Raw genomic sequence first — 13,134 nt, forward strand, 5'->3', positions numbered from 1 at the left:
CAGCTGTCTCTCAAACCTGGAGCTTTCCACCACACTGCAGAACAAATCTGACACCAGGGCAATGAGGAGAGGTGGGCACACCACCCCAGGAACCCCAGCACATGGTCAGAGGGATTAAAACAGGGGTAACAACACAGGATGAGCCAACTTGCTGTGGCAGAGCCTGGATTTTTGTTGAAACATCACAGTTTTTCGTATCTCCGTGGCCAGTTTCAGACAAAACTTTCCTCACTTCATGGAAGAGATGAGGGTGGGAGGGAGGAGCAGGGCCACGGGCAGGGGAGTCACCCATCCTGCTTTACAAAAGCCAGTGCACTGACCTTGGGAATCCAGCATTCCTGCCCCAAACAGCTGGAGGTTTTGAGCATGCCACGGGGCCGAAGGCAAAATTTCAGCAGGCAAATGGTAAAGCTCATCCCAAAGCACCGCGGGCGCACACAGCAGCCTGGCTAAGGAGCAGGCTTGTGATACAAAGCCCAGCTGCCAGCTTCAGCCCTGGTCCAGCTGCCTTCCTGTGCCCCCCTCCATTTGCATAACTATCCATGGGTGGAGCGGGGCAGCCCCGCAGCCGAACAGCTGGCCACTGGCAAAATGGATTATATCAACCTTTTGTCCCCATGTCTGGCTCACTCCGTTTGCATATTCAAGCTTTTCCCCCCAGCCGGGCATCTCCTGCGCCGGGAACTCGAGGTGCTCCGGGCTCAGCCCCTCGCCAGCTGTAGGTTAAGGGGGTTCTGGGGTCCTGTCGGGACGGCCAGACGTAGACGGTGACGGATGGAGACGAGAGATCTCTATAGGCAGGTCTTGGGACACAGTCGGTTTATTGTAAAAGGCGTGGGTATTGGGGCACTGCTCAGAGCTGGCAGACTCAGCTCTGAGCAGGCCCAAGAAAGCAAGAGAGTGAACGGGTGAGAGAGAGAGAGTGTAAGAGCAAGAGTAAGAGCAAGAATAGAAGTGGAAGAGAGAATGAGAATGTCTGAAGTCCTGGTTACAATACAATAAATCATCTTCTGTACTGAATATTCTAATTGTCACTAACCAATCTAATACAAGATACAAATCCTATAGCATTTACATACAGCCTATGAGAGTTCTTATATTACCATAGAGTGTTACATCTTAACTTCTAAAAACTACTCTTTGGACCCCTTCTGCTGAGCTAGTAGGGTCTGCTCTGACCCTTGGACCTGTTTGCAAGCAGAGGGTATTGTTCCATCAAGAGGGGATTACTTCAGTCGGCCATACCATTGTTTTCTAGTTGTTCAGTAACTAAGACCTGGTATTTCAAAAGTGGCTTTCATTTCGATGTTGCCTGTAGTTTTCATATTCCCAAAATCTTTTGTCAGGCAATCATATTTCCAAGGCTTTCCTGTTTCATCTTCCCCAACAGCCAGCAATTCAGTTTTGTTCGGGTGTACAAATATCCCAGTGAGGAGAATGGAAACAGATCCACTGGGACAGAGCCCTCACTGTGAGGGAAGTTGGGAGAGTGGAAATGAGGTTGGATGTTACCATTTGCAAGTGGATTTAGGAACAGGTGTAACTGAATACTGGAGTCTGTAAAAACGCAGCACTACACAAATTAGAAAAAAAAATACTTTTCGAAGTCACTCTTTTCCTGTCTGAGAGTCACTGCTACCATTCTGAACAGCTCTTGCTGTGCAAGATCCACGTGTCTTCAGGAGTTCAAGGTCTATAAAGCTTTCTGTATGCACAAATAAGACGAACAGTCCCAGTGCTTTCCTGCCTATGGGCTAAATTCACATTCTTTTCCTCAAGGGCAATGGTTTTAGGAAACTTCTCTTGGCAAGAACTCAAAGAGATTGGTGCCTAAAGACTATCCCAGTCATTCTCACTAGCACTGAGTAAGGCCGACTTAAAGAAATTCCTTCCTTTGGAATGAATGTGTGTTTCAGACCAAAAATATACTGAGTAGAACAACTTGCATTTGTTACAGTTCAAACATTGTGCCACAACCTTTTTGGTTTAAATTTTGGTTGCCTATATTGGACCTTTTTTCATATTCAAATTTTGCTATTTCTGTTGAGTTCTGTGTGTTTTCCCTCTTTGTTTCTGTCACCATTTTCTCATTTGCCTAGACAAATTCCAGTATAATGACATTTGAAAGCAGAACACCCACATTAGACAGGCAAGTCAGACACACTCACCCTGCCCTACATGATGGAGAAGAGCTCCAAGATCAGGTCACCCAACATTTTTCATTACAAGATTTTAAACTTGTTTCCAATGACTTAAAGGTGTTCAGACTGAAATTCTTCCATGACAGGTATTTGCTTTGGGTCAGTTCCTTCTATTTGTTAAAAAAAAGCTAAACTTGTTCAACACCAGAACCAAAACAACCAACCAACCATGTAGGTAAGAAGTCTTAGCATCTACAGGGACTCACTTTCCTGTGATCATCACAAACCTAGTAAGGTAAAAAGGTAAAAATCAGCATCTGTGATTCCTATAAAGTTTCATCCAATTTTGACCTTGCTTTAAGATATGGAAAAACACACCAGTTTGTAAACTTTTATTTGAGATTGGAAATTTCAGTATTTCAGCTCTCTGAACATTTCATATGGCATGGGAACACACCTGCTGTCCCAGCTCTCTGTCACTGCCCAGGTAGCCCACACACCGCCCAAATCCTTCCAACAAACCAGCTCTGGACATAATTTTCTAAACTGAAAGAGGATAATGGGTGTAACTGAGCAGTATGGAGGATAGAACAGAATGATGGGGATGGGGAGACATTAGGGATCTTATGAGTCAGAGGGGAAAACCAGAACTAGATCATCTTGTAACAGCCAGACTAAATTCCAGAGTAAATCCTATGAGCCCTAGGCATGGACATTGCTTTCTTGGCAAGTAAAAAGCTATGAAGACATCTGCAAAACATGTATTTCCTCTTTGGTGGATCCATTCTATCAGACTATAAATGAAGTAATCACAGGCTGTTTGCTTGCATAAGACTGACTCTGATGTGGGCCACACAGAATGATACAGAGTCATTGGGGTTGGAAAAGACCTCCAAGGTCATTGAGTCCAACCTTCTGACCAACCACCACCTTGTCAACTGGACCATGGCACTGAGTGCCATGTTCAGTCATTTCTTGGACACCTCCAGGGAAAGTGACTCCACCACCTCCCTGGGCAGTCTTTTCCAAGGCTTAACAACTCTTTTTATGAAGAAATTCTTCCTGATGTCTAAACTGAAACTCCCCTGGAGCAGCTTGAGGTTCTGCACTCTCATCCTGTCACTGGTTGTCTGGGAGAAGAGGGTGGTCCCACCTGGCTCCAACCTCCTTTCAGGGAGTTGTGGAGTGACAAGGTCTCTCTTCGGCCTCTTTTTCTCCAGGCTTTTTCTTTCCAGCTCCCTCAGCTGCTCCTCACAGGACTTAAAAAGGTCATGACTATGCTGGTGACCAAATCTGGACAATTAGCGTATTTTCCTGTCTTGTTTCAGTAGAGGATTTATATCACATAATGTTTTCAGAACTGTGCTAGAGGTAGATGGACATTGAAAAGTCCCTCAGAACTAGCAAACAGCAGAGGCAAGGCTGCCTGCAGACTCACAGTTTGCTCTCATTCACCTTTCTGCATCATGCAAGATTGTCCATTCATATAACAACGTGCTCCATTTTCCATGGGAACACATCTCAGTGCATGGAAAGAGCTTTGGAAGGATGAAGCAGAGTCATGCAGCAAAATCACAAGCAAGGGCTACAGCACTGACCCTTGCTGTACCCACATGGCCATGAACTCTGACACTTCAGAAACCTGTTCAGACAGTGTCCCAAACCCTCACCTGAGGCAGAGCAGCTGTAAGATGAAGAGCAAAGGAAAAAAATACAGTGCTGGGGCAGCTGAACGTCATCCCAGCCCATACCTGAGTGCTCTGGGAGTACATCCTCACTCCACGCTGCTGCAAGGAGGAGTTCAGCCAAGTCTGTTTGGGAATGTGGGACACAAGTTTTGAGTACTCTACAGAATAGCCCTCACTTCCCATTCACATCACCACTCACATCACCCAAGCTTACCTGAATCAGGAGACTACAGCTCTTTGCCCAAACTGAGGCATTGTGAAACATTTAAACTTACAGTTTGGGTTTTAAAGAGTAAGAAATGAAATGCTGCTCTAAGGAAGTTTTAAACTTGTTTCCATGGAGTTTATGCCATAATTCTCTGGCTCAAAGCACTCATAGCATAGATCTCAAAGGCATTTTACAACTGCAAAAAGCCATAAAAGCAGCACTGCTGATGGGTCCAAGAAGCTGTAGATAGTAAAAGCAGCCTCATTTTCCCTACCCAGCATTTCAGCATGCCAGTGACTATTGTGATGACCAGATGGTGGTGGGAGCAGCAAGTTGGATGATGTTAACTACGCACAAACTCCAAAACAACTGATGCCCAAACTCACTTTGAAAACACACCAGAATGGGCTGCTCAGCATATGGCAGCAACGCTTCACTGAAACTGCATTTTGTGTCCTTTAAACAACTAACAAGCTCCACTAAGGGGTCCAAGGGCGAGCAGCCACAGCAAGCAGGGCCCCAGATCCTGACTATTTGATGCTTGTCCCTTTATAATGGTGATGAAAAGGTGCAGAGATGTGGTGGAAGTGTCAGCCTGCAGCTCCTAGACCAGGTCCTTTGTAAGGTGAGCATGTGCAACACATGCCACCAGCACAGCTGTGTCACCTCTTCTAATGGCAAGACCTCGAAGGAAACATCCCGGGTGATTTGCTGAGCAGCACTGGATGATTCCTAATGAAAGGATGAGCCCTGCTGTGAGAGCGCACTGTGCAGCACACAGATCTAGACTTGGGTACTTTAAACAACAAACAATGCCTCATTTGCAAAATAAACACAGTGAACTGATTGAGAAAAATCATTCTGGCATCTGCCGACCTCCACTGAAGGCTTTCTAACAAAACTGTGTGTTTTCAGAGGAACTGCAGAGGCTGTCTTTACACCAACAAGTAAGCAGCAACTTCACCTGCGATTTGAAAGCAAAGGTAAATTCACTAGGCACCACCCCTCAGAATAGACCTGCATACACACAAATACGTATTTATGTTTTTCTGAGAGATGATTTAGCCCAAAGTTACACCACAGGGGCCTGTATTCAAACAATGCCAGCTCTGAGCAGGATCCACAGATCCCAGGTGAACATGGAAAGGAAGGAGCATGGGAGCTCCTTCCTTTCTACTCCAGAGTGCTCTCCTTGCCACCTTATTCCCAGCTTCTCTTCCTCCAGCAGTTATTTACCTTGAAACCTCTAGGGTTGCTTGCAGATGAAAGCTGCACAGATTCAGAGGAAAATGGGACAGGAAAGGACTGTGGAAAGTCAGCCAGCCATGTTCCCTGGCCCAAAGCAAGCTGAAACACAGCTATTGCTCCGGACAGATGCTTGCTCTTAACAGACCTCCATTTGTGGAATGGCTACTACTGGCTCCCCACACATCTGTTCAGTGACTCCCTACCCGTTTTTTTTTTTATTATTTGGCCTTAGAAGAAACTACCACTCATCCTAGCTACAGTTTAAGCTCCATCTACCATATGATTTCAAGCTCAGTTCTTTCAGTGCATCCTCACAAATGCCTTTTCCCACATTTTCAAGGTATCAGTCATGCAACTCTCCACTGCACTTTCCTGCCCTATGTGCAGTGCCTCAAGTTGCACCTCTAAAGCACAGGATTATCTTGAATCTCACCAAATGCACCACCATTTGTGAACCCCAGCCTGAAGCTTTTCTACCACCAGCAGGACAAGCTGACAGATCTTTTATCTGAAACAGTGCTCACTAGCTGGCATGACTCTGAATTTGTGCAGTTGTTTTACCCTACCTAAATTTAGTGCCTTGCTTAAAAAGGATCTTGTCTTTCCCCACCATCTCCTCCCTGCTGCAACCATTTCTGCAAGTCGCCAAGACTATTTTGAATTTTAATGCTATCTTATCTTTCACATCTGTCCAGCTTCCTGTTGACTGTAGATTTAACGTGCACACTACTTTGTTATCCAGGTTGTAATAAAAATGAAAGATAAGTGACCTAGAGCAACTCCCTCAGCCCCACACAACACGGCCTTCCGTTCTGACACTGGGTGCAAGATGGAAGGAAACCACTCCCAGAGCAGAGCTGCTTACAGCCCACTCAGCTACTTCCAAGCACAATTCAGTCTCTGAAACCACACTTTCCCTTCTTGCAAACCATCCTCTGTTTGCCCAACAGCCACTAGACCATCCTATAAGCAAGTGCAAAGGTGCCATGCTCATCATCTGTGATTTTTTTAGAGCGGGACTTCAGATCTCATGGGGTGGATGCAAAGTCCAAGCTTGTCCCATCTGAAGGAAGTTTTAACCAATAATTCCTTCTGCTGTTGGTTCTCATGGGGGATTACACTGGAATCTGCAGACAAAGTGCACAGATTCCTTCCAGCAGATTTCTTCATTTGTGTCACTGCACAGCTGTTCAACTGCTTATTTTCCTGTCACCGACTAACACAAGCCTAAACTAGATAATTACTACTTCCTACTGTCATGAAATTCATTCTTCAGTATCCAAACCCACTCTTTTCTGTTTGTTTCCATGAAAGGGCTATTTAGAGTTTTAACAGCTGGCTTAGTAGGAGACTGAGTCCTATGTTACCATGAGCAAATGTACCCCTTCCTACCCTGATCCTCAGGAATGTTGGTTTGTGTTGACTGAAAACAGCACACCTACAAAAGCAATTCATTAACACCACAGGCAGGCCATATTTCAGAGCTAGAACAAATATTATCTGGTTGTCTATCCTTGCCTTTGCTTTATCACCATCTTATTAATAGGTTCAGCTCTTGTTATTTTTTCATTGACAATGCACATCTTAACCTCTGAGGCATTTTCTTCTTTTACTTCTTCTAGGAGCTTGTCTCCTTGGGGGAGGAAGAGCTAAATGGATTGCCACATTAGCTTTCTCATTCCATGCCATTACACTTTTAACTAGTGCTTTCAAATAGGTAAATTAGCTTTTAAGTGATCCCAGTTGTACCATTGGCCTTTGCTACAATCCTGCATTAAAGCTGATTCACTTTTACTTACCTCTGCTGCTCAGTTAAGAATACACAGAGAGGAAATGCAGTTCTGCAGCCAGCAGCTGCAGTCCAGGAGTGAGTTGTGCTGTTCATTATCCACGGCATCTCATCACCACACTGTAGTACTTGTCCCATCCACCCAGGAGGGGAACTGGCTGTACCTCACTCCCTATTTCTTGAGGAAGCACCAAGACCCTCCATCACGAGATTATTCCAAATGGCTGTATGTGCCAGCACCTGTATGCTCCGTGCTGCCCCAGACCAGGCATCTGTGGGGTGAGACATTCCCAATAGGAGCTTCTGAAGGAACTCAAATTTTTGCTCCAACAGCAACTCCTTTATTTACTCATCCAGAAAAAGGAGAATGATTTTCATCAACAGTGAGTGGCTTCACTTCTCCCACACAATGTGCAGTGACACATCAAGAACCCAGCAAGACTCTGCAATGTTCTTGCACCTTACTACGCACACACACCAGTACCAACAGCACAGATCACTGCCACCTGCAGTAGGAGCCATAAAAGTAAGAAAAAAGTTTTGAGCATTTTACTGAATACCCTGAATTTTAAAATTTTGTTTAGATTCTGAGTTATGTGCACTTGTTCAGTAATTAAGGGCCAATTCCCTTTACGATCCAAGGCTGACCCTAACCACAAGGCTGGATCCTGTATCACACCTTGCCACAGCCTTTGGCGCATCTCTAAAGGTATTTTTTTCATATTTTAACCATATTCCATCAGCTGACTTAAAATAGGTTGCTGTACTTTGATTTTATGGCACAAGTTCCAGTAGGAGTTGGCTCATTTAAGAACACTAACATGATGCACTCAAAGGCCATAATCTAAGTTTCCCATTTCCTATCCCCTTTAACACCATTTTGAGATCAGCTGGCCCCTTGTTGAGGAAATTTCTTTTTGTAGCTGAACTAAAAAAAATAAGTATGTGTTGCAATAGCCTGCAATGAGTGCAATGAGACATTTGAGATGATTCCAGCGTATGTAATCATTGAGACACTTTCGGGATCCAGCATGAGTTATTCCACAGCTCTCCAGACAAACCTGATGTCACTTTTGTTTCAGATGACCAGAAATCTGCCCTTCCCCTCCACCCAATTCCACACATAAGTACCACATTACAGAATCTGCCACAGACTGCACGTTTTTCACCAGTAAAATCCATAAATAGACACAAGTGCAAAGCAAAATGTCATTTTATTTAATTCAAGGACTATTTTCCTTCTAGTATTGCTGAAGGGATCACCTCCTGGGGAATTGATCATTACAAAGTCCCTGTCTAAAAGTTCAAGTGCTCTTGTTGTACATTCTTTTGAACCACAGAAAACGTAATGACCAAGTAAGGTGGGCAGCTACTTGCAGTTTTAGCCCACCTAAATTAGCATTGCCTCAGGCTAGAAAACAATTCAAGTAGTAAAATAATGAAAAATGTTAACCTTTAAGGTCACTACCATATTTTGATCAAAAAGTCCTGAATGTATGAAAAGAACATTTGTACATGTTATGAAGTTGTTTTTTAACCAGACACTGTCAAAGATGGCAGTTAAGTATTTTGGACCAGTTGTCAACCAGATATTTAAGAGTTCTATCTGAAGGTTTATTACCAATTTTATTATGCAATTCAATTTTCACATTAAGCTCTTTAACAAAAGCAACATAGACCCGCACCAGAATCACTGTAGACAGATTTAGTTTTATAGAATGCCCTTCTGAAAATTCATTTCAAAATAGAGATGCTTTTTCTCCAGAACTGTAAAAGCCATAAAAATGCAAAATATTTGTTAGGAAATTTTTAATCAAAATTATTCCTTAATGTTCAAAATAACATTTAACCTCCTACTTTTTTTGTTGTTGTTGCTGTTGTTGTTGTCATCCACGTATTGACCAATAGACTAAACAGGTAACAATGGTTCACGTTTTTCCCCACCTGAAACATTTCTTCTAACACAGGCCCAAAGATAGGCAATACAGAGATTCAGGGACATGGATTATGCATGGCAAAGGTAATCCTCTATCACTTTAATTTAGAACAATTCTGATTCTAGCACACAACTTGGAGTCTCAGTTGTTTTCAATCTGCTCTAGGTCCAAGTCGCCACAGTCTAGAGGGAAGATTCCTTCCTCACTGCTCTCACAATCACTCGTGTCCTCGTCGCTTTCACACACTGCGTCTGCTTTCTTATAATCCCTTGTTTTGAAGCTACGTTGGCATGAGCCATGGTGCCTCCCTTCATCCAGCTGCTCTTTCATCGGGCTGGAGCCAGGGGTGATGATGTTCATAAGATCATTTGAGTCACATGGGGATGACACAATTGTCTTCATTTGTGTGTCATCATCATCATCTTCATAGTCAAGGGAGCAAAGACTTTTGGAATTTTTTAAAGTCTGCAATAAAAAAAAAAAAGATAAAACCATGACTATATTAACCATGAGTGGACAGGAGGAACAGAACAAATTCCTTACATTGTTGAATGGTTTGAGTGTATGTACTCAAGAGTGCCACGTGTTTAAAGTAATCTTGGAAATGAGAGGCATGAAGAAAGAGGAAGAATGGTATTTACTTACAACAGTCAGGTTTTGCACAGATATTTTGGCTATACTGATTCCCACTTGTGAGAAAAACAGTCCCCTTTTTTGTGCAGGAAGTTCCAAAACCTACCTTTGGTCAACTACATGAGGAAGCAGAGACACCCGCCCAGTTTGCTGTATTGGGTTTCTGGCAAATCCAGTGCAGAGCACTTGGTAACACCAGCATTTAGGTCAGACAGCTGCACTGCAGCCTGGTCAATTAATTTCCCCTGCAGACAATGAGCCCTCAGGCATCACCTCAGTGAGACTGTCAGGACAACTGGCACATTTGGGTAATCTCAAACAGAAGAAACCCAAGCCTCTACTGGGAGCATCTTGCTCCAGAGTCAGCTTAGTTTGTCTTTCAGTTGGGTACTGTCTGAACAAGAGCTCAGGAGCAATTCTATTTAAATTCAAAGGATATTAAACCAGAGGGGCACTCATCTTTATTTATACAAAGGCAAAAGAAAAGAAACACTCAGTAAATGTGCTACCTCTGTCCCACAGATAAAGGAAAAATGCCTAAGCTCCTCATGGAGCTGTAAGGGATCCTTGGCTAGAATCCAAAGACAGCACTTAAGAAAATAAAAAACAAATATACAGAGAGCAGAACTTAGATTTTAACAAGTGAGAAACTTCCAAACTGTGCCTCATAGAAGCACCCAGTGAGAGGAAGGTGAAATAGCCAGGGCTCCTCTCAGAGGTGGTGCAAGACAGAATAACACTGATTTTCAGTCTCTCACTGGTTAAGTGACTCCAGTCTCACACACAGCAATCATTGTATTACAAGGAGATCCACAGGGAACAAGACCAACTTTCACACCCATTTCCAGCTTCCTCCCCCAATTTGTCATTTCTTAAGTATTTTATATTTATTTGAAATGGGAATATTGCAACATTCCTAGTATGCTGTATTCCAGATGCTCTTCCAGAGCACAGGGTAATGGTTCCTACTTCACCAATGCACATCAGCACCCGCATAAGGGGCTTACCAGTATCCTTGGGTATTTTTTAAACAAAACTTCACAAATTCATAAGAAATTTGAATTAGGCTTGTCTGTATACAGCTGGTTAAAAGAGGAAACCTCACTACGGGGAGGTGATTAGCCTGATCCTCACATATGGAACACCTTGCAGACAACCCCACTGCCATGCTGCAAGGTCACACAGTTCCTTGGACACACCTACATCAAATCTCCACAGAAAGCTCACTGGAGGGAAAGCTCAGGTAAAGGTAAAAAGCAGAGCACCCAAGCTTTGGAGCTCAGTCACAACACAGGCAGGCTGAGGTGATCAGAAGCGATGGGATGGGATGGTGGTCCCCATCACTGGTACCCCTCCACAGGGAAGGCACTGCAGCAGCATTCCCTGAGCCTGCACCACATTTAACACATCAATGCAACACATTTCTCTACTGATCAGAGGTTTGTTCTGCTCTTCTCCTGCTCAAACAGCTTTCAAACAACACACATTAGATGATTAGTTAACAAGTTACAGATCTTTCTGGCCAGAAATGTATAAGGGATAATCTAGTTTCTTTGAACAGACAAACAAGACCTCATTTAGAAGCTGATTTATGTAACTTCAAGGCCTGCATTCTAAGATCAGCTCTCAGAAAAAAAATTACTGCTGGTCACAGTTTGTCAGGAGGAATTCAAAGTCTTTGCTAGCCATGGTTAAAGCCCATATCCAATTTTGCATGTGACTAACACCAACAAGATAAATAACCCTGCATGATCAAAAAGATTTCTACTTTCAATTTTCACTCCCCTATGAAAACAGCTGTGGTATAATATACATTCCTCTTTTCAAAATGCTTCTGTATAGCTCACAGCTTATTCAAGTAGAAACATTTGAGTTTCTTTCTATGACTAACAGGTACAAATTTCTCTCATGTTTACTTAAGAGCAAACCAGTATATTTTTAAAGTAAAAAATGTTTAAGTATATTTTAATCCTAAGTCTATCTCATTCCTTTGGAAAACACAATAGGATGTGTTCTATCTCCATATAGGGGACAATATTTTCAGTTCTTTAAATTTATAGTAGGCACGGGGAAGGAAAGGGACCAAATAAAGAGAAGCTTTGAAAGTTCTGCTTTCAGTGTTTCAGAAAGGAATTCCCGACTCCCCCTTCAAAATATCTTTTATTCAATTTACTGCTAGAAATTAATCCAACCACACAGCTGTCTTTCTAGAAGGTTTGTGTACATAAATGGAAAATTGCCTGTTAGCTGTACTGTGCTGAAACCACTTGAATGGGAACTTTTAGCCAGTTTCAACACAACAGCAAGTGCATTCAACTGGTTCTTTGTTCACCCACTTGTCACAACCTCACCAAACTAAAAATAGGTGGATTTATTATCTCACAGCACAATCCCGCTCCTTTCACAAAGCAAAAGGTAGAAATTGCAATGCATTCAGGCCCTCTGAACTGCAGCCTTCCATGTTACACTGGTACAGTACCACACCTTCCAAGCACAATTGTGCTCAGTGGGGAGCCTGCGAGTACTTGCTCAATGGTCCTCATTTTATAAAGGATGCTGGACTAGCAAGACAAAAGAGTCCACAGTTGGCAATGGATAGAACTCAATCAGCTAAAAGTATTCTTTTGTGTGATGGAAAAAAAGGAAAAAAAAAAAAAAGAACCTCAGTTTTAAAAGAAGTGAGGCAATAAAATGTCTGAATATTAAGAAAAAAACCCCAACTTTGTACCAAAAACAATGGCAGGGAAGGAAATAAAAGAAATCTCTCTAGACCCTTGCCATACAAAGCAAACAAGAAAGGCCCAGAGCAGCTTGAAAGGAAGCTAATGTCTGTACTCTTTACTAAACCTTCAGCTCAGAAACCCGTAATACATCACTTTCCAAATATAAGAAGCAATAAAAAGGTTGTTTTTGTTTTACTAACAAAACTAGAGCATTTGCTACAGTAGTCAAGGGAAAAAATAAGACATTTATGTGCATGAAAACCTAGTGTATAATGGGAGCAGCAGTTCTCATGCTTCTCCCCCAAGCCCCCCATCATCCTCCAAGTCCACCCCTCAGCTTAGAGTGGGAGTGAAGATCCAGCTGCTCTGAAGAGGTGCAGCTGCAGCAGCTGGCACACAGTGAGGAGCAGAGGAAGCCCGAAACCACCAGGAGCTCTGAGCCCATCCTACTGCTTTCTCAGCACCTGTTATCACCACAGGATGGGCTGCTCCCTGAAGTCACAGGCTTAGGAAGAGAGGGAATTTATCAGGATAATCAGACTGGTTATCTGGCTTGCTTCCTCTCCCATCCTGCAACTTCTGCCTATGATGGCACAAGAGATGCTGCTTTAAGACTGGCACACAGGATTTCTTGACTGTTAAGGTCCCTCTACCAGATATATGAAACATGTGGCTGGTACAGTAGTCCTCATGAGGAGATTCTGGAATTTCCTGGAGTATCAGCATCTAATCCAGGAGTAAAACACTGAAGTAGCAGAACCCAAGCA

The 13,134-nt window shown here is 43.1% G+C and overlaps 1 protein-coding gene across 1 annotated transcript in view; it reads right to left on the reverse strand.

Annotated features, from left to right (window-relative positions):
• Positions 1–8,269: 8,269 nt before the first annotated feature.
• Positions 8,270–13,134, reverse strand: part of FAM53A (family with sequence similarity 53 member A) — a 71,736-nt gene continuing 66,871 nt past the window's right edge. The window contains exon 4 of the mRNA XM_048304352.1: positions 8,270–9,476. Within this exon, the coding sequence (XP_048160309.1) occupies positions 9,153–9,476 (324 nt within the window). The 3' untranslated portion in view covers positions 8,270–9,152. The remainder of the gene's footprint in view (positions 9,477–13,134) is intronic.

Source organism: Corvus hawaiiensis, chromosome 5, assembly GCF_020740725.1.
Source record: "Corvus hawaiiensis isolate bCorHaw1 chromosome 5, bCorHaw1.pri.cur, whole genome shotgun sequence".
Classification (NCBI taxonomy): Eukaryota; Metazoa; Chordata; class Aves; order Passeriformes; family Corvidae; genus Corvus; species Corvus hawaiiensis.